This window comes from Coccomyxa subellipsoidea (genome assembly GCF_000258705.1).
Source record: "Coccomyxa subellipsoidea C-169, whole genome shotgun sequence".
NCBI lineage: Eukaryota > Viridiplantae > Chlorophyta > Trebouxiophyceae > Coccomyxaceae > Coccomyxa > Coccomyxa subellipsoidea.
In genome coordinates, this window is record NW_005178018.1 from 336093 (window position 1) to 360973 (window position 24881).

Below are 24881 nucleotides of genomic sequence, written 5' to 3' on the forward strand. Positions count from 1 at the left end.
CACTTGGCAATGCAATACCAATTCAGCACAGTTGAGGAGCAGCAGATCTCGAGTGCAGCACCTCTTCTCAAGGCTGCGGATGTATTCCACTCCATCATCCACATCCCCCTTGGGGCCAAAGGGGTACACAATGTGCGTCACGCCTGGCGTCTCTGCATCAGCCAACCTGAAGTAAGCCCATCATTTTGAGATTTTGTTGGACAAGTAGATCCAAAAGGAGTATGCAGCAATACCAAATTGCGGGCTGGCCCAAGTATGCCATGGCTTGTTGCAGCCTATACTGTCACCTTACAGCCAGTTTTATGATATTTCTTCAGATGCAGGTTTCTTCACATGATCATGCTATCAGCAGATGGGAGGTGCGCACTCTCTGAAGGCATGAGCTCCCCGCCCATCTGATCAATGATGCGCTGCAGGCGGGGCATGTCTCCACTGCAGCTGGGGTGGATGAACACTTTGGGGGTCTTTATGTATCCCTCCCTCTGCAGCTCCCGCCTGATCTGAGACAGGAACTCCACGTGCTGCACGGCCAACAAAATCACCTCATGCCCCTGCCCCCCTCATGTGGATGACATTCTTTAAGCTGCTCTCTTTGTGCTTATCTGCAGGAAAATGCCAAACACTTGCTTGTGTCAGATTGTGAGGCAAAATCTCGAGCAGATCGGTACCTCCTTGCGCCTGGCCACATTCTGAAAATCCAACCGCTTGATGCCCCGCTGACGCATGAGTTCGTGGCACTTGACAGCGATGGAATACAGGGAGCCGTACGAGGAATAGTCCCTGAAGAGTTTGGCTGGAATCTTGGGATGCGGCCTTGGAGGCAGAGCCTGCAGCAGCATCAAACTCTCAGTCATGACAGCCCAGAAGGTGCACAGGGCTGAAAGGCACCCTATGTTGCACCTGTCAGTGGAAAACAACCCATGCACTGGAGATGAACTTGTGCGTGAGAAGATTTCTCAGAAGTATCCTGCTGCAAAGGCACTCTCTGAGGCAGATCAATTGGGCTTACGTTGATCCCCAGAGCCACCTCCATGAATTGCAGGAGCTGGGCGACCAGCTGGGCAAGGCTCCGCTTATCATATCTGGCCTCTGGTATGTCCTTCTGCAATTGCTGTACAACAGGCTCTAACTTTCGTAGGTATGCGTCCGCCTGCAGTGACACTCATCATAAGACGTGGTGGGTGATGCACACCTTGGTGATTGGGATGAAATAACTTTAGCAAATGGAGACTCTGAGCACAATCTAGTAGCAATGTTTCCATCAGAGTCTTCACAGAACGGGCCATTCATGCTGCTATTCAGGCCCACCTCAAAATCTGAGAGCTGTACATTCCCGGTCTTTTCATCCTCTTCCATTTCTTAATCGAAAAACTTCCCTCAGCTCATCCCTTCCTATCAATCCCTGCCAAAGATCCAAGGAATGCGGAGGTCTCAAAGTTGGGCATGCTGTGCAATTCCTCGACCCCTAGCTTCCTCACATCTTATCGACTCCCTCGTGGTCCACTTCGTGCGCAAACTCCAAGGACAAGTGGGTTGCGATCAGGAGGAAGAAACAGTGTCCAGCTCATTGCATTGTTATTGAAATATTCTCACAGGCTAATCAACGACATTGCAAGGATCGCTTGTACAAGACTTGTTCTAGAGGGTGGCTCTGCAATTGCACCTTCCGTAGAAGAGCAAAGCACGGCAAGAATTGTGATTGCTTTGCTAAGAGCACCTTAATAAGGATCTTTTCATTTTAATCAATGTTGGACTCTGTGGTATGAGGTCTACGTCTGCTCCTGATTCGTTGCAAAGGCAGGATGCACAGCCTAGAAAGGTTCACTTTTGCAGCAATTTACGTTTTTCTTCCAAGCGTGCCCCTCACCCATTCACTGGGACTTATAGCTCATTGCCCTCCATCGGCAAGAGCTCGCCATGTCCTCCTGTATCCCATGAAGGGAGGGCGTCATCACTTTATATTCCAAGTCATCGCATGGGTGAGTTGCCTTCCTCTATGCAGAAATTGAAAATGGGTGTAGTAACTTGATGTTGGACTTATGAAGCGCTGTATTGCACCTATGAAGCTTTCCAACAGAACTGACGTTCTGTCCACTATCGCCCCTTCCTGGCAACTGCCACACTGGTGCAGGCTGCAGAGCTGACCATTCTGCGTCGATTCTGGCCTTCCATTGGCACTGGAAAATGCTTTTGGTACTTTCAACGCTTTCCAGTGTTCAGTGTATGATGAGGGGACATGTCTCCAAGCAGGCTGTGTGGACGGCATCCATCTTGATTGCTGCACCAGTGTCGTTGCACAGACAGTGGATCAACATCCCAACAGCTCACGTGGAGGTGCTGGCGGGTGCGGCAGCTGTTGGAAGTGTCTTTGCGGAGCTGTTCATGATTAAATCCCTGCTGGTCTTCGACCCAACGGTGCCTGTTGAAGACAGCACTGGACCCACCTCCCCACGATACAAACGCAGCCGGGTAAAGCCCAATTCTTGCATTAGAAATAGTCAAGGTGATGTCTTTGCTGCAAGCGTGGGCGTGCCAAGCAATATGGCAGTGTTGCTGTTGTATAAAGCTGTTGTTTGGGTTTGATTTGCAGCTGACGAAGCCTTTGGCTTCAACCGCTGTTGTGGCGATGGGCCTGCTGTGGGCAACAATGGGAGGAGGGATGCTGCTTGCCACTGAATTCCTAGCCAACACAACCACCAAGTATATAACCCCGACTTCCTTTAATGCTATGAACTTCGCTAGCTCACTTCACGTGCCTGCTTCACCTTTGGCCGTTGGCCCTCCCTCATTCACCATCTCACCTTTTTTGATCGAAAGGGCTGCTGTGCATGCAGGCAACTGTACCTTGTGGTATCAGCAGTGTGCATTCTGATTGGGGCAACCACAACGCATGGACTGGGGGGTCAGCTGCGCTATGCATCCCCCCAGGAAGTTGGCGATGAGATCTCTCAGAGATGGCGCTTCTTCCAGCCCTTCCAGTGAGCCCTTCACCCTTTCCCATGTTCTTGCCCTATGTTGAATGAGCAAACTTCACCCTATAAACAGGTCCTCCCCATGTGCTTAAACATTCCCTTGACACACATCCCCGTGGCTACTGCCCAGTCAATCACCCTAATATATTGGCATGAAAAGAGGATTTTTTGGGACCCTGATGACTGCATGAAGGGGAAAGGGATTACAGCAGGGCGGATCACCAAGGTTGATCAGATAGAGTGACCTTGCAGGGGTGGCGTCATGTTTGCCGCAACACAGGCGCTGGGATGGGCGCTGTTCAGCTCATCCCTGATCAGTGTCATCTACCTGATCTCCTTAGCCGCTCGGGGGATGGCTTACTGCATCCGCTGCTGGGTGTTTGCCACCGGCTCCGCCATGCTCGCTTCCCAGCTGGTATGCCTCCCATGCCACTCCCCCTTCATTCCTCGTGTCGTGAGCAGTATTTGAGGAGCAGCATTCCTTTGTTGAGAAGTCAGATTGTGCGGCTGCAATGTACCTAGCCCTGTGGGCTGGAACAAGCTTGTGATATTTGCGAGAGAGTTAAAAGTACCTCATCTATTTGTACAGCATGGAAACTAGTGTGGCAATGTTGCTGAAGTGCTTTGCCGTGCGCTTCATCTGACAGTATTCCTCAATTCTGCAAAGCTGCAGGGTGTAAGAGTCTGTACAGCAGGTCACTTCTCTATATTTTGGTTATTTGCACTGCTGTTGTTGCTTAAGATGCACCCAGTCAGTCAGGGCTGGAAGATACATCAGTAAGTAGCAGTAGTATGACATTTCAGTAATGTTGGCAGCTGACACTTTTGCAAATCTGTCTGCAGTTCTTGGGCATATCCATATGGATGTTCAAGGACGACATCCGCTCCGGCATAAAGGCTGTGCAGCAGCCCAAGGCGACGGCCGCGGCAGCCGCGGCGCGCTCGAGCATTTGGATCCCCATCCTGATGATGTACCTCCCCGTCCACATCTTCTTCGCGGCCCTTTTCGCCACCTTTGCGGTGGTGCCGGCCGCCTATGCGAGCGCCATCTGGATCGGCGGCTGCCTTGTGTACTACCTCAGCACCGTCTTTGGCGAGCCTGAGCATACAGGTGTGCGCTGCACCGCACCTCAATCCTTGTATCGAATTTTGACATCTCAAAATTGCAGGCATGATGACTTGTACACTCTGAGAGTGCAGGATGTGCACTGAGTCTGCTTGTTCGCCTCATGCGCATCTGACTGTACTCATACTGTTGTGAAGAGGCATCTTGCCTCCAGTCATGTCAGCTCAGTTATGACTCATCAGAGACCCAGAGCCCAGCAATGTGGCAGGGCCCTGTATGTCTGATGATGTGACGAGGTCTCGAAATTGGCAATGGTGTCCACAGGGGTTGCAGTCTGCCGAGTGAGTTTTGGGTTGCATGCAGGGGGGCAAGAAATAGCCCTGTGGATGGTATGATGTGCACAATGGCTGCAATCTGCTGACTGTATTGTATGCTGCATGCAGGGAGGCGGGAATGGCCCGCATTTAAGGACTGGTTCACGAGGAACCTGCAGCCGGCGCTGAATGCCTGGATGGGTACTGTGGACGTGGTCTACGATGGTGATGTCCCTCTGGACCCTTCCAAAAAATACGTGTTCGGCTACGCTCCCCACGGCCTCTTCCCAATAGGTGTGCAGACCCAAATCCAATATACAGTGTACTGTATATCAGCACTGTACCCTTGTGTACATCATTCCTCACATGCTCGGCTGACTTCCTCAGATTCGTGCCTGTGTAAGCTTGTGTGCTAATTGGCCAACGCCAGGCACATTTGCAGCTATGTATCCTGCAATTATGCCTCTTAGCGGCACAGAGATGCTTTGACACGCACATCCATTACCTGATACTGCTGCATATCAGGTTCCACCTGCCTCAGTAAATCTTACATGGGCTGTGGCTTGTAGCATCTGTGGTGTCTCTGTTTGTCTCTTGTCGAGCATCAAGCGCACTTTTGATCAAGTGCTTCTCAATGCTTGGGGTTGTCTATGCTCAATTGTCCATGCTGGCGGCACAGAGATGCGTTGACATGGGGAACTGGGATTGTGCAGGCGGCCCGTACCTGCCGCTGCTGCCAGGGTTCAGGAAGTTGTTCCCAGGGATCCACCCCACACCCCTGGTGGCCTCTGTTCTGTTCTTCACCCCCATCATCCGTGACTTTGTCAGCTGGTGTGGCGTGCGGCAGGTGCTTCCTCACTCACTACCTTCATTCGAATTTGAATTCTCAGTCTTTTATCACTATATGGAAGATAGCACTCACCGGTAATTGCCAAACAGTGATGGCAGAAAACCTGAGAAACTTACTCCCGTTACCGTCGGGCAGTAAGCAAAATAAGCCCAACAAGTTCAAGTACCAAAGCAGTGGATTGGCGCTTTGTCCAGCAAAGGGACGCTTAGTCCTAATACAGTCAGGATTTGGTGTCTGAGCTCCTGCGTGTCTTGATGGTAATTCAGGTGAGTTGATGTTTCTTAGTCACAATTGCGGTGCTGCACAGGTGGCACGGAGGACGTTTGTGAGGGCGCTAAGAGAGAGGAACTCCGTCATACTGGTGCCCGGAGGCCAGGCGGAGCTCATACACACCGGGCGCCTCTTCACCAGCAAGGAGTTTGTGATCTACCCCAGGCATAAGGGTGTGCCCCTCCCGCCCCTCTGCAGCACTGCCTTGTCTCCTCCCTAGATGAAAAGACATATGTAACCCACTGGCCCAACGGTCCTTGACCTTTAAATCAGGAAAATACTTTGTAAGAAATGCAGGGATGCAAGAACAGGCCTTCAAGAACACGCGTTGGCTCCGGTCATCTAGTGAAATATTTGCCTTACTGACATTTGGAGCTGTCATTTTTGTATACAGAACTTAGCTGCCCTTCTGTGGGCATCGCAAGCTTTGCAGCTGCCCTGGATGCAAAACAGGCCCAATTCGTCTGTGTGTAAAATATCTTACTTACACGTGCAGCTGTCGTATTTGTATTCAAAATGCTGCCAGCAGAGCTTAGAGGGTGTCTGTGGGGCATTGTAGGTTTTGTGCGGCTAGCTGCGCAGCACGGAGCCTCCCTGGTGCCTGTTCTGGCGTTTGGGGAGCTGAACACTCTGAGGAATTTTGTTGACCTCCCAGCACTGCAGGTTTCTTTCAGATCTCTCTACTCTCTACACTAGACTCTCGGCTTTGCTGCATCAAAAGTAGCAAGGCAGCTTTGTTCTGCTGCCCAAAACCTGCTGCCCTCTGCCAAACCCGCTGTGCTTCGTCTCTCAGCTTTTCTGGATTTGATTTGCACGTATGATACCCCTTTTCGGCAAGTCCAAAACATCTTGCTGATAGTGAAGGTCTCATGCATGACCAGGCGTGGACCTATAAGAAGCTGGGTTTCCCAATTCCTTATCTGGTGGTTGGCCGGTGGGGAATGACGCCCTTCCCCAGCAAGACTGCCCTCAAGTTCATAGTGGGTTTGCCCATTGCACCACCAGACATCCCCCTTGGCGGAGAGGTGGGCCACCCTGCCACATTGCTGAGACTATCTTGCTGATGCGAGCTTTATTTGACTGCTGCACTGGCCGGGGACACCAGCTTCACACCTTTTCGTTGATCCCAGAGCATGCGAGAAGGTGCTAGTGGTGTTGCCCGCTGCAGTCAGGAGAGGTGTGGAAAAATTGAGAGCAAGGTCCCCGTGCATAACACATTATGTGCATCCTGTGTTTATGATGTAGGATATGCCTGTGTTGAGTGGTCAAGTGCTATCTGCAGGTCACTCAGAAGCAGGTGGCTGTAATGCACAAGGAGTTCTACGAGTCCATTGAGAGGATGTACCATAAGTACCAGCCCAGCTTCCCAGCCTACAAGGATGTCAAGCTAGTCATGCTGTCCCACTGAGGGGTTCAGGGTTCAACCAAATGAGGGCACCAGCCAATGCAGAGCTGGGCGATAGCTCTTGGCATTTTTAATAGTGTACGGCGAGCGAGAGTGTGGACAGAGTAAATGAATCGAGAGTACTGCGGGAAGCATTAAGGCAGAAGGAACCCTCAGAGTGTGCCACAGTGTGCAAGGGTACTGCCTGCAGTGAAGAGTGTTATTATTTATATTATTACACGCTTTTCCTGCCAAAGGCAAGGTGCGTCTGCAGACAAGCTGCATGTAAAGGCTGCCAAATTCCTACCCCTTGCAGTGAAGAGTGTGTGCTGCCTTAATGAATGCACGCGGGATCATAGACCGCACATGTGTTGTCACATGTTGCAATATTATGTACTCAACTGAGTTCTGCTCTAGTACCTAGTGCTGTGTGCAGGATTTGTCCAAGATCTTTCCATGCAAACTGCCGGATCCTCAAGTCTGGGCCACCGGTAAGAACAATCCTACAACGAATTGAATGACAGATATACTTACAGTGCATTGTAGTGGACTGACTTTTCCAACGGCACGCTCAGATCTGTTGACGGCCCTACATGATATACACAGCTGATGTTTTAAATTCCGAAGGTCTAAATTACAGGAGCCAGCTGCATGGCATGCTTGCATAGTTGAAGACAAGTGTAAAAGCACTTTTGGCATCTTGCCAAACTATATTGTTATGCACGTGCAAAGGGCAGTGACTTGCAAACATATTGGGCCGTGCGTTCATCCTAACACAGATCTCAGGCTGATGACAACATAAGAAAAGACAATTCAGATGACAAATGGCCATCGCTGGTACGGGCAAGCCCGTCAGAAGTGCATGCTCTTATTTTCCGGACATGTGCATGTCTAACAAATGGCCATGGCCTTTAGGAATTGACTCCTACCCACACACGCTCATGTAATCAAGGCAAAGCCTTCTACACAATATCATTCATATCTGTCCTACTCTACGTGCACCCTACCAGGAAGCTGTTTCCATCCGGACAAGACACACTCAGCTTTTCTCCCACATCCCACTATCTACTTTGGATCATCCATGATGTCATGATCAGCATGATCATCTACAATTGGGAGGCTGTCGCTGGCCAGCAAAGTCACCCTCAACAGTGAGTCATAATTTAGGTTGCAATCAATTTTATATCTTCTCAATCCTCACTGGTTTAGTCTGCTTAGGGAATGGAGAGCTTCATGTGCCAGCAGCTAGCCAATAGGCACAGCCAACGAGGCCAATGTGCCAAAGTGATCATCGCATTGCACCCACTTGTAGTCGATACAAACGCAGCGGCTAGGATAAAGTATGGTTGTTATGTTTTCCCTTTGCAAGCACTGTCTTTTAACCTATGCGAGCATACCATCACACCTTGTCCAACCAGAAAATTTGTCCTTCCTGCCACTGGTGAACTCAGCTGATTCTGTTCAGCTTCAAATTGTCTGCACAGGTGTATGTCGTGCCTCTTCGGCACCAAACCCCTCTTGTTGCTTACTAATAAACCACAGCCGTAATATCCTCCTCTGCGGGTTTGCAAGACCTGTTCCTGCCAAGATGAAGATGCATCAAACTGCGAGTAAGTGCTGCCACATGTTTTGGCCCTGTTGGACTCGCCACAACCATTAAATCGGGTACCAAGTTAGCATGGGCACGGTGTTGAGAATGTATAGACCGCCGCCTGCCAGCTGGGGTAAAAAGCTCTGTGCAACAGCTCAGGCCACGCTGTGAAGTGGCACGCTGGCCTCGCTCTTGGCATCTTCGAATAAGGTGCAGTCTGAGTCCACAGACTCATCTTCCCACCTGCGAGCCACACCCATGCTATTGAGAGGGCCAGCCCAAACTAGGTCAGCAAGTCATCACCGATCTTAAATCTGACTTGAACCAGTGCAGTGTAGTCAGCGGGAATTATGCAATCAGAATGCACATTGCCGTATCTTAATCTGCAGTGCGGTTGATTGGGTCTTGCTTGAATCTGGCGAGTCCAACAAGGGGTAGGATTGTGGCAGCCTTCAAGTGCAGCTTGTCTGCAGGACAATTTGCCTCTTGGCAGGAAAAGCATGTAATAGTGATAATAGTCGTCCAGGCACAGCAGCACCAGAATGTGTACTGCTGATTCCACAGGCGAAAGGTGCAATCCTTTGAAACCTGAGGTGCAGACTTGATCTGGTGACACCTCAAGAATCGCGTGCTGGAATAAGGAACAATTTAGCAGAGCAGGGATGCAGAGACAGGACTTGCTTGATATACAGGATTCTCTGCTGGGAATGCTAATTGAGAATGAATCATTTGGCCATGCATTGCTAGGTTCTGCTGCTCTTTGAGCACCAGGTTGCTCTGTCACCTTGCATTTTCGCTCATGCTTTTCAAAAGGAAAAGGGTCTTTATAACAAGACAAAGCAGGAATCGGAGTGCCCAGCTGAAGAAGCAACAGACCCACCCGTTGTCCAAAGTTTCTGCAGTCAGGCTCAGGGCTGCATGAAGGCCGGCCTCGTTGTCTGATAAGCCGCTGCTGCCTGCCACCTCCTCCCCCTCACTCAAGTCCTCAGGGAACAGCGGCGCAATGGCCTGCATCAGAAGAGGTGTGAGACTCGAGAATTCTAAATAATTATTATAATAAAGATTATTATTATTATTATTATTATTATTATTATTATTATTATTATTATTATTATTATTATTATTATTATTATTATTATTATTATTATTATTATTATTATTATTATTATTATTATTATATTATTACACGCCTTTCCAATCCATGAGGACCAGGTGCGTCGCAGCAGCGTTTGTATGACAGCCTTCCAACCTTCTCTATCTTGGGCTTTCCTCCACCAGGTTGGAGATAAACCAAGAGAAGCCATGTCCTGTCTGACATAATCATTCCAGGACTTGACAGGACTCGAGAATACACCCGATGAAATCAGGGGAAATTGGCATGCATGGGGCGCTGCGGGTCAGAAACGACATGAATCTGCATCAGACCCCCGAGTATCAGATACGGCGTGTGAAGTCAACCAAAAGACATCTGAAAGCCCCGACGAAGCCAGGGCGCGATTCCCTAGCTGCCCCTTGCGAGTCAAAAAAGGGTGTGACCTCACATCATGCAAGTGTGAAAGCCCTGATGAAGCCAGCGCTATTGCTCACTGGCTTTCTTGGGGCTGACATATATATTTCTTAAACAATTCACAGTCCGTTTGTCAGATACGGTCCAATATGGCGTCACTATCTGTTATGTTCCATGCGCTGTTGTGAGCCCCAGTACTTTAATGCTGCGGCAGAGATGCATTCATGGCAATTGCAAAGGTGGCCTGTCAGATATTAAGATGTCTCACCTCTGCCATGCCTCTGGGGACCCCCATGGGAGAAAACTCCCCATCCAGGCCCACCAGATCGCCCGTGCTGCGGACCTTCCGGCTACTGCTCCTTATGAGGGAGGGGGGGAAGTGCTGCTGCAGCTGCATCAGCTTTCCCTGTGCAGCCAGTAACTGGATTGATCAATGGCAGAGAGATAATTGGTGTGCAGCTGCTTACCCAAACTTCATGCTTTAAACGATGGGAGAGAGGCGTTTTGAAAAGTTGCACAACCCTTCAAGTCAGCCTGCTCAGCAGCATGATGGCATCGAGCTGCACATGTGCAAAGATTTGCACCTGCAACTTCGGTAAGTTGGCTGTCAGCCATAACGATGAACCCCACACATAGAAGCCACGCATTGTGGACATGCAATGTGCTGTGCATTATTATCATTATTGTTATTATCATTATTACACGCTTTTCCTGCCGAAGGCAAGGTGCGTCTGCAGACAAGCTGCATGTAAAGGCTGCCAAATTCCTACCCCTTGTTGGACTCGCCAGATCCAAGCAAGACCCAATCAACCGTGGGCACGGTGCTCAGTATTTGTACCGCCCTCGCCCAGCCGGGGCCAATGTGCTGTGCATGGTCCATGCAAATTGCACTCTTGTCACCCAATTGCTGGCAAGCCTTTTTTAAGGAATATTCAGAGATTCAAGAGAATGTTCTGAGATTGAAGGGCCCTGAGTCCTTGCATGAGTCGCAGGGAAGCACACCCCGACCTGTCCGGCTCTGATACTGAAATTTTGAGAAAGGCACTTGATATTGTAGAGCAGGAATGTTGCAGGATAACGTGCCTGTTCCAGCTTCTCTCTGGGCAGCTGCAGCTCGCCCAGGAAAGTGGTGAGCGCGCTGCAGTACAGGTCCCGGTGGTGCCGCATGTGCTGCACATGCGGGGACCTCTCAAACTGCAGCTCCGAAATCCTCCTGCCCAGGCTCTCCTGCCCCTGCATCATAGTTGCACCATACGGATTCGGCCATTCGGCATACGGTGGATATTCGGTCGTATATTCAGTGTTTTGGGCCAAAATAGGCCTTTTTGACCGTATTCCGTATGACCGTATATTCGGCCGTATATACGGTCCCCAATAAGTGTTCTGACCAAATGGTGCAACTATGCCCTGCATGCACCCCTCGACATCTTCAGCTCTGACATCAAGCCATGTATTTGCAAAGGTTCTGCACACGAAAGCCCCATTGAGCTTGCTTGGCTGGCATGAGCCTCTTTGAGTGTCGAACAACTGACAGGGGGGACTTTTGGCTCAAACATCCGTGCATGACAGGCGTGTGCTGATGACAGAATCAGGACATAATACTCTGGTGCTACATATACTCGAGAAGAAGGTATAAGTGGGAGACCCTGCACGGGCAGGCCTTAATCATGCCATGCAAAAATATGCTCTCCTTGCTCTGCTTTGCTCCTATTTTACAACGCTCACCACTCTTCTTAGATCAAGCTCAGTGAGATTAACTGCTGCAGTCACCCAGGAATGAGGAGGGTAGCTGCAAGGATTACTGGACAAAGCATCCTACCTGGATCCAGGCCTTGACAGCGGTGCTGGGGATGACGTGGTCTGAAGTGGAGTAGATGTAGAGCTGTGGGAAATCGGACAGGCAGTAGAGAAGCCTCGCTACTCCTTTCAGACGGCGCTTCTTATCCCCTTGAACCACCATCTGCACGGCACCACGAAGTTGTAATCAAGGCCGACTCGCCACAGATTTATATTCAGGCCGAGTCCTGGAGAGTAGGGTTTGACAGGGGTCCTAGAAAATGTCAGGCCAGCCCCTAAGTAGGGCAGGGGCGGGCGGAGGCATCGCCCCCGCCTGCCGCCGTGATAGGAGCCGAAACTTTTGGGCATCCCTGAGGTTCCTAATTTTTTTCAACAGGGAGAAGCAGGTTCTCCCTTGAATCTGGCCTCCAAGTGGTTCATATTGCCTGACAAGTCAAGGGACCCCCTGAGTCACAGCCACGTGGTCTCGGGGCGTTGCCCTGATGCCATTTGACCAAATCTGAATTTATCCCCGTGTTGCTCTGAAATCTTGCCCCTAGCCCTGGAGCAGGTTGGCCAATCCCATGGGTCCCCTGTGGGGCTGTCAAATCCTGCTGGAGAGCACCTGTGACTGTTTTTAATTTCCGTTTTTGTCAACAGAGCTTGACAATTTTGCCTGCCTGTTTTGTCCAGTGCACGTGGCTCTGAACACTTCCTTGAAATATGGAAAGAGCCTCGATATAGGTAAAGGGGAAGAGGTAACTAGAGTTAGTCACCTTGAGGAAGTTCTTGATGACAAAGACCCGGGGGTCGTTCTTGTTGTATCTGCTGCGCGGGAAGAGCGCTGAGAATGAGCCGGCGGCCAACACTGTGTGCGATACCTGCATGCACCACAGCAAATCTCAGCCTACCAGTGTTGCCACAGGAAGCTTCACATCTGCCTGCATAGGCTCCTTTCACTGAGACTCCTTGCTGTCCAATAACGTTTGTCTTGCTCTCAACGCTGCAAATTTCTCTGCGGTCATTGCTGCTTGAGATTCTTGGGCTCTCGACGCATTCCTTGCCCAGGCACAGGACCTGTGCAGTGGACCCCTAAGGTGCCAGAGTGACCTGCTAAAGATGAAAGCCCCTGGCAAGTTAAGCAGAGATGCAAAGACAGGCCTGGCTCGACCATAGGCGCACTCAGAAATCGTGGACCACCAATACAGTGACGACTCAGAAATCTAAGAGTGTTGGGTTAGGATGGCATAAGGAGGTAGCACAGGAGGATCATGGCAGGTTGAGGAGCTGTATCAATGACCGCTCGGCAGGCCTGCTGTGCTCATAGGGGCACACAATTACTTGAACTGGTTACAGTGGACCCCCTCAATTAGCGTCCATGTAATTGAGACGTGAATGGCATAAGGAGGCAGCAAAAGAAGCTCACAGCGGGCTGGGGGGCTGAGTCAATGACAGCTCCGCAGATGTGGGGGAGCAGAGCATCCCCATAGGACTCCAGGATGCCTCCAAAAGACACCCAGCCGGTGTTTGAGAAGGTGTGAAACACCAGCCGGTTGCTCTTCCCCGCCCCAACCAGCTCGGCCTGCTCCCCACAACACGAACCACTGTCGGCCCTTTTGCTTGTAGGCTTACCCGTTATGCCTTAGATATAGGCTTGCCCTTTACCTATAACTTGCATGCCCACTTGCTTGCTGCACTAATGCTTGCTTTTCTTCAGCACAGGGGGATGGAGAGACCACATGATGCCTGGCCCATCAGCGCTGATTGTTGCGCTTATACCATGCTTCTCCTGCCACAGGCAAGGTATGACTGCAAGCAAGCTGCAGGTTTTGGCTGCCACGCATCCTACCCCTTGACGGACTCGCCAGATCCAAGCAGGACCCAATCAATCGTGGTCACAGTGCTCTGTATTTATGTCACCCCCAGCCAGCACTGGGTCCTAGCGCTGATTGATGTCCCCGAACTCCCTTGATCAGAGGTTTCTGGTGTGAAGAGCAAGGATGCAATGATAGGGTAGGCCATCACTGCATGTGGACTAGCCTGGAGGCATGCCACTTCATGTAAAGCACGAGAGACAGTGTCGATTGCTGAGGAACATGCAATCACCGATACTGAGAAGAGGACTCATGGAGCGGAATAACGTTTTGTCAAGTGCAAAGGTTCTTACGTGCCGGTGAAGCAGCTTTTTGATGAGGCCTCCCGTGACGTACTCAGCAAAAGAGGTCGACAAGAGCCTGATGACTGGGTAGAGCACCTGCAGCAGACTCAGAAACTAGCAAAAACTTTGCTTCAATTCTTTCTGGTTGAAATCCGTACCATTCCCTTCGTTGCCAGGCTGATCTGCACAAAAACACGGCTCCAAACTTCTATTAGATCTCTCCAGAAGAAAGATCAGCGCACCAAGAATGGCTCCCACCTGCAATCAAGCACAGGAAACCTCGAAATGAAGCCTTTGCTCTGCTCTGGAAGATCGATGTTGGTTGCATTGTTGTGTACAGAAATTGCACCGTCATCATGGCTACGAGGTTGGCTCACCCTTGCTTGTGCCACCAGTTGGCGTACTTCTGCAGATGCTCCTTTCGGCACCCTAGCCACCTGAACGGCGCATCACGGCACTTGAAAAGGACTCTCTGATCACTCAAATAGGAACACATATGTTGGAACTGTGCAAAGAACTGACTCAACCATCTTTAACAGTATTTACAAGAAAGGACCACCTATTCGCACCCGATAAGCACCACGATGCCTTGAAAAGAGTCTCCTTCGATGTCATCTAAGTTGATGTCTCGTGCCGAGAATACCGCCGGCTGCACAAACTCCTGCTCGTCGGCCATACTTTGTTGCGTGGCTCCGGTGAGGAGACAACTACCCGATCACCTTAAAGAACACCTCGCAGAAGAAAGCATCAATCTGCACCTAAGTTACACTTTTAAAGCATCTCTTTTGTTAGATTCAGATAGAAAACGTGCTCCTGAACCATGCTTAGCAACCGCCAGTAGCCGTGGAGGCAGGCGAAGATGGGCTGCCAATGCAACGTTGGACCACCCATCCAAGAAATTGCAGCTTCCGCTCAAGTCCGCCATTGGCTTTCCTGGACTATAAATTTTTAAGTCTTTGTGGTTAGCCAACTAGGCTTCACACACCTAGCATCAGAGGAAGTTGCCAGAGGCTGTGCAACAAATTAAAACAGCATTCTCCATGGGATCCCGCTGTGGGCATGCATGCAAGGCCTGCTCGGCAAACACTGTATTGGAGCCCGGCTTTTTCCGCTGGTGCCTGGCAGCTTCACAGGATCACCGCGGCAGCCCCAGCAACCATTCTTCCAGTGGTGGATAATGTTTTCCCTTGTCGTCTCTTCCCAAAGTGAAATCATCAAAACCAAGCATGGGTAGAGTCTTTGTTTGGCCGCCCATCACTGCCTGATCACTGATTGAATACGTCATTTATCATGCAGCATGCTGGATTCCCTGTCAACGCGCTTACTGACAGGACTGCTGCTGTCTGTCAGCTGTACGCTCCTCATGCCTACAGTGCTTATAAGAAACAAAGGTACAAAACAGACTCCCTGTTGAGTCAGCACAGATGGCAATGGCAGGGCTTCAGAGGAGGAGACCCAGACTGCTCTGAGAGATACCCTTTCCTGATGATCGAGAACTTGAATGCTGGATATATATTTTGTACAGAGAAACCTGAGTGTCTCGTAACCACTTCTGCTCTGCCTTGCATGCAGGATTCAAAACCCTAGGTCGTCCCCCTTGTCTTTATGCTCTTGACCCTTATCATGTTGACGAGCAAGACTTCTTTTGCTTCATAAGTGGGAAGAAAGGAGGCAGCTGTGCGATGAATCGTTGCAGACTGCCTGGGAGGGCTTGAACTTAATGACCACAACGCTCAATCGCATAGGAAGCTTACGAAGGAGTGAGCGTGTCAAGAGCGGCCGTGAACCATGAGGAGGTCCAGCCCCAGTCCTTTCGAAACAATCCCTGCCCCTCAACCACCTCAGCAGCGGCCTCCTGACCTGGTAGGCCACGCTTTGAGCCTATGATCACAAGCGCGATCTTCCTAAAACGCTCTCTTGAACGTGGCTCATTCAAAACGCTCAAAGGCAGCAAGACTTTGCAGTCCCTCACTTCCTGAACCGGACTCACGTTTCAGAGGCGCATCCCGATGATAAAAGCCGTTGCATGGAATGATCAAAAGCCAAGGCATACACTGGCTGCGAGCTGCTATCAGCAACTTCAGACTTTGGGGACTGGCTGCAGTGCCCTTGGGAGGATTGACTGGTGGTTTCTCCTCACTCAAGTGCTCCTGGACTGACAGCAGCTTCCGGTGTTGGCTGCAGAGGGACAGGCTCCATCGCTGCATCTACAATCCATGCGTCTTCTGTGCAGCTCTCAAGGTGGCCGCGCACCTGCGCACTGGCGCGATGTGCCAGGTTGTTGAGGCAGAGCGCCTGCAGCTGCAAGCTGGCGGCTACATTAATATGGCAATTACGCAGGACGTTTTCAGTCCGACAACCGTCAGATACATCATGAGGGCAAGGCCTCCTGTTCTGTGGCAGACATGCATCTCCCATATCATGCAACGAGACGCGCTGTACTGTTCTTGCTTTCTGGGGAGCATTACGGCTGCATGGTGCCAGCAGCATGTGATCAGTCCACATTTCCACGATGCTGTTGTTGTGTCTGTGTCCTGCATAAAAGTCCTATCTGGGAAGGTTTGAGCATGTGTATTGGATGACCTGGTCCTCTGTGTGCGCAACAGGCCTGCATCAGGATTGTTGCTGCTCACCTGACCTCAGGGGGCATAGTGGGATTCCTGCATGTCAACATCGCAACTCAAATCAGCCAATACTTCAGGGGGGCTGGCTTCCCAATCGGTCAGTCATTCCCTCTTCAATATGTTGCCATGCGCATGCCTTCATTCATGCCCCAATGCTTTGATCTCTGGTGCTTTGTTGCAATCAGCTTTGGTACTTCGAAGTTTGGAAGTCCTGCTGCACACAATCACTGAGATGTCCCTACATGGATCTCATCCAAGACGCTTGAGAGAGGTCTCATTGCCGCAGATATGCCAGATACTGTGCCTGTGCCAACAGTGGCCATGGCTGGCACGGATCAAGTCATGGATGTCTCCTACGCAATCCAAGCATTGGCACCACTCATGCACATGCACACCCTGGTACGCCTTAACCTGCCTTGAGCACTTACAACACTTCTGCTGCACTCACAAGTCCAGAAGCTCCTGTATATGGATAGATATTAGCCTTGCCGCATTGATGCCTGGCATGCATGACTGCTGCTCCGCACTGATGCTGTCTACAGAAGGAGCATCTTCAGGTTCTTGCTGATGCCTTGCTGATGTCATCTTACCAAGCTACGCCATGCTGAGCTTGCAGACATGCTGCATTGCTCTCTCGGAAAGCCCATATCTCCTTTCTAACAATAGGAGAGAATTGTCCATCATGCACTTCTCTGTGGGGATTGCCCTAGTATGCCTGAGCCAAGACTCCACTGGCTTGTGCAGGACTTTGCCGGGACAGGGCATGACACCTACGTGCACACTGGGCTCCAAGCTCTGGCCTACCTGCGTAACAGGAGTGCGCTTATCTGGCCGGCGCTGTGGAGGTACAATGCGCTTCTAAGGACATGTGTTTGATGAAATATCGATCGCCAGAGAGTCTCATAGCCTCAGTCAGCCCACCATGTGCAATCGTTGCAGACAGCCGAGCCCAGCAACGCATGCAGCCCACCTGCAACTGCATCTTACGGCTAGGACATGGCAAAGGAGAGCAGAGCAGAGCATCGTGAAGACTGCTGTAGAGCTGCTTGTCAGTCAAATTTGATTTTCTGAGCTGCAGGCAGAGCTGAATATTGCTGCAGCAGAGGCAGCTCAGTGTTGCAAGTATCAAGCGCTGAATGCAGTGCCTGTACTGATGGCATGCAGCTTGGGCCTGAAGGCGGAGTTATTGGAGCTCGTCTACAGGCTGCACCTGTCAATGGCGTACCAGACCAGGCCGGAGTACCATCAGGCCATTCTGCTCATCAACACCCAGCGCATCCTTGTCCTGGCACCCAACAATGTTTTCAATGCGCGCGCCGTCTGCATCAACCCCTTCATCGATCTGAGCACCAAGTACGATGTGAGTACCCCGCCTTGTCCGGTCTCCTATTCTGGAGTCACCCATGCATCTGCCTGCATGACACATAAGAACGCATCGCTGTTGAGGGCGCATCATGATTGCTCTTCACATAGCCCCTGAAAGGGCAATCTGCAGATCCTGGGCTCGTCTTTACAGTGCATGCTAACAAAACCATAAACGTACAGCTGCTGGAAAGATGCAGAAGCTGACTGCAGCACTGCTGCAGTGGGCTTTGAGTGCATGCTCAGTGTCCACCTGCTCTGCAGTAGGAAAGAAGTGCAAGGCCAAGCATAGAAACTTGCTCTTTACAAGCAAGAGGGATGATATCTTCATGCAACGAGAAAAAAAACCGATTGGCCAGTTTTTCCTCTGCACAGGTTGTGCTGGCGACGACAAAGGCGGCAAAGAGGAACAATGATGACGTGGCAATGAGTGTCCTACTGTGGGAGCTCTGCCAGATACTGCTGCTGGGAGGGGGCGGGCCCACCTTCAAGAAGTCCATCATCGACCACATCGTCCATCATGTATGTGCAGCTCACTTAACCCCTTCACTCTTGCGGGAATCACTCAGCAATTGAATACGTCTTGTGAAATGATCCTTTCAGTGACGTGCCAAGCATTGCTCGCATGTCGCACGCTGTTCAGGGCTCTGCTGGTGTTTTTCTGGAAGGGACAAGACTGAACCTTCTGGCTGCATTGGGGCTTTTGCCAGTCAGATTTTTGGAAGCTGCATGCCATTGAGGCCCATGCATCGTTTTGACAGTCAAGCCTTGGAGACACATGCATGCGGTGGATGACTACGCTGCATGCAGTGAGGATCATGCATCTGAAATTAAAGCGGAGACTTGAAGATACATACGTGGAGTGTCAGTCAGTCATTCTGTCAAATTCTCTAGCTTTCAGCCAAGTCAAACGCTGATCTAATGTGGTGTGAGCCCCGGCTGGCGGGGGGCGGTATATATTTTGAGCACCGGGCCTATAATAACTTGGGTTTTGCATGGATCTGGCAATGCCATCAAAGGATAGGATTTCTGGCAGCCTTTACGTGCAGCTTGTCTGCAGACGCACCTTGCCTCTGGCAGGAAAGGCAGACAGCAATGTATATAATAATGCGGTGTGATGGCACGCAGGGGATCACATACACTACGCACTCTTGCAGCTGGGGCGGCCATTTCATCATGGGACACAGGAGAGAGGTGATGTGGCGATGCGTGGGGGCAGCTGAAGGCCTGAAGGCACAGTCTGAAGGAGACGTCTTCAGCGCCTTTACCTCAGAAGAACACCTGCAATCCCAAGTCATCCATGTCACGTGAGCACCCACCTCCCTGCTTGTCTTCCAGAAACCTGGTGGCGGCATTCATGATCTGCGCATGGACACTGCTCGTGCCATGAATCTCAAGGCCGCTGGGTCATAGTTTCATTGGCTGATTAATGAGCTGTGACAGGCACTTTTGTTGGACGTGCTCATTACCGAGCTCTCTCAAAGCTTCAAGCCCTGCATCTTGGAAAGTTTGATTCCTGATCTCAAGAATATCATGTGCTGCAATACTTATCTGCTCCTTATCATGTGATGCGCTAGACTGCATACATGGCGGACACAAAGCTAAAGATACGGGGATGTGAGCCACACTGGTCATCCCCATAATTGCGTTGCAACATCGCGTGCATTGCCTTGCAATGTTGCAATGCTTTGCTTCCACCGAGAGGCCTTGGAGGCGTGGCCGAGAGGCTTAAGGGGGCGTCAGTGCTGCTCTGAGGCTTTGTGTGGGTATGGTGCAGCTGCGATGCTTGCATGCAGCTGACGAGGCCCAGCAAGATCTCCCGCTGCCAGGCATGCCTACAGGTCAAGTACTGCTCCACAGAATGCCAGATCTTCCACTGGATGAGAGTGCACAGCACAGAGTGCCCTGCTGGCAACACACTGCCCATCATCGAGGATCTGCAGCAGAAATGAGCGCTTTCGCTTGATGCAAGGAAACCCCTACACGCAGATACAGCATTGCTCTCTTCAGTGAGCGAGAGTCCTGGAAGCTTCATCTGTCCAGAGGCCGAAAGAGAGTCCTGGAGGTAGTTGTTGGTCCAGAGGCGAAAAGCCAGTGCAAAGATTCGAGGCGTCCTTCTTCAGTGTTTTGGAGAACATGAGGAATTTTGTTCAGAACTTTTCTGCTGTGCAGACAAGAAAGTACCGATCGAGCCTTGGCCGAGAAAATGTTTGTAGCAAGTTAGGAAATTGCAAGACACTGGCAAAAGACATTGGCTTACAAGCTGAAGTCTCCTTGTAGAGTTTAGACCATATTTTAATGACCCTGTCCGTGCCATTTAAGCTTATTCATAGCAGTCCTCACTAGTGAGGGGCTTTAAGATGGGTATTGTAAACTCCTGAAACCAGTATTGTTGGCAGGAACCTAGCTTTGTTGGCCGCCACTGTAATCTGTATTACCATTCCGACATGACAAAGGTTACTCTTTAGGACAAACCAGCTTCAAATGGAGCTATGAAATTTGCATGGGCAGTAACCTCCTTCAGTGTTTCTTGTCATGTCCAAGCAGGATTTTGAAGCGTGCTGTCATGCTCTTTTAGTAAAAGACAGTCACCTTCTGCTTATCCGTTACTTTTCAGAAACGACAGCCAAGAAGAGAGTCATGCCTTACCAAGTTTTTGAGCGTTGCAGTACTGGCTGGATGCTGTCAACATGGATACAGGCATTTTCAACCTCCCATTTCAGCCTCTCCTTGACACGCTCGTGTTCTAGCCAAAGGCTCCAAGCAGACAGGTCTCTGTATCTTTCACAGGTGCTCGCATGCGCATTTGCCTGCCCTGCAGCAGAAACCAGCCATTCCACAAGTCTTTTCACTCTTTGCAAACGCTGGGATAAAATCATCAAGCCCGGCACAGCTGCAGAAGGACGCTATGATGGGTAGCTCTTATGGCTCACCAATTGGAGGGTCTGAGGCCGACTTCAGGTTGCTCCGAGATATTGTACCTTCACTCTCAGCAGCCTTTACACCTACAGCTTTGAACATCTCCAACTCTCGTGTGGTCTTCTGGATATTTGCCGATCCTCCAGATGGCCTGAACTGCAACTCGCACAGGAAACAATGCCACCAAACCCAAGCAAGGGAGAGGAACACCTGGAGATGAATGTGAGGAGGGATCGCTTTGAGACACGTCGACGGTTTCAGATAATTGGGCCATGGAGAAATTTAGTGAAATACTAATCTGCAAAAGAATGTTTCTATTGTCAATTATCCAGAAGGGTTCGAATGTGCAGGCTGGGCCACTCGACTCAAATTGAGTAGACGATTGAAAAGCTGCACAAACAGTAGATTGGCACAAAATTACCTCAGAAAACAATCGACACCAAGGATATCTATCCTTGGAGATTGGCGGCGGTTTACTCTGGAAAGAATTGGGGCACGAACGAGACCCTTTCCAAGGGGGATTGAGAAAGCAGGTTCCTGCTCTTTTCTCTCCTTAATGCCATAAAATATTGACTTTAACAGGAGTTGAAGACGGAAGCTCAGTTCTTGATGCCATAGATTTTCCTGGCTGTATCAAAAGGCCTGTCCTGGACAAATTGCAAAATTTGTATGAAAGCATCATAGGGTCTTTGACGAGCCGTTTGCTGGCACCAGCTCTCGCTCACGTTAGTTCCAGTTGGTTCCATTCTCCCTGCTTTCTGTGTCTTCATGCTTGTGTCGCATTGCATGGTCATGCAGCCTTCAAATTGCTCAAGATGACTTACGAGGTGTCTCGCTTGTGCTCATACTGCTCAAGACTGCTAGATGTGTCCCTAAGAGGTATAAGCATTGCAGTGAAGTCTGGATTGGCAAACAAAGTCGCGTGAAAATACATTGCACTAAATGATCGGCGTAAAACCGACTTGCAGGCCAAAGTTTGTGTACCGGTCCGGCTGCTGGTGTTTCAGCACCTTGCACACATTGACTTCCAGCCTCCCAATACTTGTTGGCCAGACTATGCCCAGTCCCTGCACACAGACACACCCATATTTACTACACCCGAACAGTGCATGCTCGAGGTGAACTGGTAACCTCAGCAAAGACCCTTGTGAGGAATTGTATGCATGCCTGCAAGAGCAAGCTGCACAGGACAGCGCTGGCCTGCACGTGTACAGCATATGACCGGCCCAGAGTATCACAAAATCTGAAAAAAATTGACTCAAGTATGGTACGTGTATTCTCTACCTAGCAACATTCAAGTCTTGAGGACAGCGCCAGAGACAGAGCCAGGCTTGTCTTCAGATCCCTGCCTTTCAAGCCGCGGGTCTCAGGCACATCTGGAGTCCAGACCCCAGAGATGTCAACATTTGAAAGACATTTTTAAAAGGGGAGGAAATGACTCACCGCACTCCACCGCCAGGTCTGGTGCACCTTGGCAAAGTCGGCCAGCGTTTGCTGCACCGGCTTGCCTGTGCCGCTCAGCAGCGCGGAGTTCCCTCCGTTCATGAAGCCATGCCCGTACATGCCGGCCGCATGCATTGCCGCCACCGGCAGCCGGAACCGTACCTCCGCCAGGATCGCGCACATCAAATCCCCTCCGATCGCGTCCACGCCCCCCTGCATGACACAGGAGGCATCCCTAAGCACTTTATGCAAACTGGGCATAGGTTGACTGGGCATAAATTGGCATGACATGTTGACGTCGGTTGCGGCAGAGATCGATGAGTCTGTGGCACTTGCTTGCTGATCAATCTGTGATGTGTTCCAGTCACAGAGCGCGTCTGGCCTTGCATTAGTGGCCCTAGTTTGTGGGCAGGAGAGAAAGTCAAAGTTAAAGGTGTGCACAAGAAAGGGGCAGCACCCTCGGCCGGGCAGCTGTCGGCCCTGCCCCCTTGAAGTGGAAGCCTCTCAGGTTGCCGTGCACGCCGCCCAGAAAGAACCTGCGCACCCACACACCACTATTTAAAATCGCGCGACATACCCATCCAACACATGATTGATCTGCTAAGCTCGGCTGATGGCATGACATCAACATGTTACAGGACATTGCTAACAACGCTGAAATGTATGGGGCAACATGTAGATCAGACAGCGCCTTTGGAAGAGAGGCTTGCCTTTCGCTAATATAAGTGTGCTTGGTGTGCCAGTCATGGCCCCAGGGCAGCAGGATCCCAGCCTCAGCTGACAGGCTGAAGACAGTGCTGCCTATGAGCGGATGCACCCACTGCGCCGCCAGGTGCTGCTTCGCAAACCGCAGCAGGTTTGCATCAAGCCCCAGTCCAGACACCTCCGTTGAGCTCCTGCGCAAGCCAACAAACTCTTTCATGCACTGTTCGTAATAGACTACTGGCATCCGGCATCCTGTGGCAGGAGTTAATTGGCCACAGTCACATGAGCTTGCCTAAGCCTTGCCGCTGAATTTGTTGTGATGCAAACTTTGCCGACCTGCCAGATGTGAGACTGGGGGTCTTCTCTTCCTAGCCAGCACACCTCCCTCTGTCTGAGGAGAGATATGTGCAAAATCACACGAGGAGAGGAATGAAGAATGTTGCAAGATCCAGCCATGCGCACCTGAAGCCAATGCCGCTGGTGGGGTAGTGCAGGTCATCCAGAGTGTAGTGCCTGAAGATGTAGCTCAGCGCAGACTTGAGCTTGTGCCCCGTCTGCTCCCTGACCGCCCTGGATGCCTCGGCCTCGGCCCTGATGCTGCGCCATGCCAGGTCATACGCCACCGCATGCGTGCCGTCCGGGCTGCGCAGGCATCAGAATCCCTTTCAATGACATGTATCCACTCATGGTGCAGTACTTTGACCCTCTAAAGTACGTCACTCAGTTAACAAGCAGCTTCAGGAACACAGCAGCTAAGTAGACCACAGAGACATTATTGCTTTAACACGGAGTGTACAGGCAGATGATCAGCTATGTCCGTTGATGTTTCACAGGCGTGATGCACACATCATGCTGGGTTTTCTCCCAAGTGTCTGCGCACCTAAAGATTGAGGCGGTGCCCCCACGTGTCTCTTCGCTGTAGGAGGAATACTCTCTGAAGCTGCGTCGCTTCTGGTACACTCCAGCTGTCAGGTTGCGCGCCTGCCCGCGCAGCCGCGGCTTGCTGACGCTGATTGAGAACTCCGTCAGATTGTTCATGCCCAGCTCGGCTGACAGGCTGACCTCCTCCGCCCTCCCCAGAACATTTGTCAGGCCCAGCGCACACTCCAAAGAGCCTGTGCACAGATACCAGCGCAAAGGTATCTCTTCAGGTGTTTTCATGCATGTTCAGGTGCCCTGAAAGAGCTCTCTATGTGACTGAAGGTCAGACTGGTACATAGATAAAGACGGAGGGCACACCATCATTGCCATTCACGTAGGTGCCAGCGTGCAAATTGACGCGGCCCTTCTCCGCGCATCTCACTAGGACAGTGCATGCGTCTGGCTGTCCCTGCGCGACCACTGAACTGCTCAGCCAAACAGGTGTCCTAGAGTGGAAGGAGAATGAACAGAAGCAAGAAGAGCTGAGTTGCCCCTGTGAGCTTTATGCTTGGATATATTCGTTTATTTCATATTTGATTGCAACTACTAGGTGATGCAGCAGCAGCACCGTCTCACTGTCGGTGATGATCACTTCCACTCCATCGAAAATTCCCAGAGACAAAAGATGCTCGTGAGCCTCAAGCAGGACGTCCTTGATCTCGTCCAATGAGTTGGCTTCTTGCACGGGCTCCAGCTCTCGAGATACGATGTACGCTCTGGTGCGGTCCAGGCCATTGATGATGACTTGTTCCACCTTCAGGCGTTTGTCCTTGACAGCTGCATACGTCTGCTCAAAATTGATCCTAGGTTGCTTCGAATGATAAGAATCAGAAGTAGATGTCTCACTGGATTGCCTCTCAGACGAGGGGGCTGGCTCCATTGGATTGGTATCCTGTGTAAGCCTGTGCTTGATAGCCCCAATTTTAGGCTTGACACATCACGCACTACTTTGCCGTAATTCCCAAAGGATTAGCATGTTCGCTGCAGGCAGGCAGGTATGTCGCACAGCTGCCATCAGA

General features: G+C 50.8%; 4 protein-coding genes across 4 annotated transcripts; 2 read left to right on the top strand and 2 right to left on the bottom strand.

Annotated features, from left to right (window-relative positions):
* Positions 1-3234: 3234 nt before the first annotated feature.
* On the top strand, positions 3235-6880 carry COCSUDRAFT_45509 (hypothetical protein; the record flags this gene model as incomplete). Its single annotated transcript, XM_005642736.1, has 8 exons — positions 3235-3387; positions 3816-4083; positions 4482-4646; positions 5066-5199; positions 5510-5645; positions 6032-6135; positions 6354-6497; positions 6755-6880. The coding sequence occupies 8 exons, from the start codon at positions 3235-3237 to the stop codon at positions 6878-6880; spliced, it is 1230 nt and encodes a 409-aa protein (XP_005642793.1).
* A 1722-nt stretch (positions 6881-8602) lies between these two features.
* Positions 8603-14564, bottom strand: COCSUDRAFT_45510 (DUF829-domain-containing protein; the record flags this gene model as incomplete). Its single annotated transcript, XM_005642737.1, has 11 exons — positions 8603-8690; positions 9328-9455; positions 10223-10360; positions 10963-11187; positions 11774-11914; positions 12507-12611; positions 13157-13312; positions 13898-13984; positions 14131-14146; positions 14266-14325; positions 14458-14564. The coding sequence occupies 11 exons, from the start codon at positions 14562-14564 to the stop codon at positions 8603-8605; spliced, it is 1251 nt and encodes a 416-aa protein (XP_005642794.1).
* Positions 14565-16800: 2236 nt separating this feature from the next.
* On the top strand, positions 16801-19826 carry COCSUDRAFT_45511 (hypothetical protein; the record flags this gene model as incomplete). Its single annotated transcript, XM_005642738.1, has 6 exons — positions 16801-16911; positions 17257-17357; positions 17677-17872; positions 18250-18396; positions 19003-19181; positions 19652-19826. 6 exons carry the CDS (start codon positions 16801-16803, stop codon positions 19824-19826), a joined length of 909 nt encoding a protein of 302 aa, XP_005642795.1.
* Positions 19827-21392: 1566 nt separating this feature from the next.
* On the bottom strand, positions 21393-24877 carry COCSUDRAFT_60448 (hypothetical protein; the record flags this gene model as incomplete). The annotated part of the gene is made up of 10 exons (XM_005642739.1): positions 21393-21440; positions 21756-21860; positions 22237-22449; positions 22694-22772; positions 23019-23132; positions 23404-23583; positions 23822-24056; positions 24181-24271; positions 24431-24649; positions 24869-24877. The coding sequence occupies 10 exons, from the start codon at positions 24875-24877 to the stop codon at positions 21393-21395; spliced, it is 1293 nt and encodes a 430-aa protein (XP_005642796.1).
* Between the last annotated feature and the right edge of the window lie 4 nt (positions 24878-24881).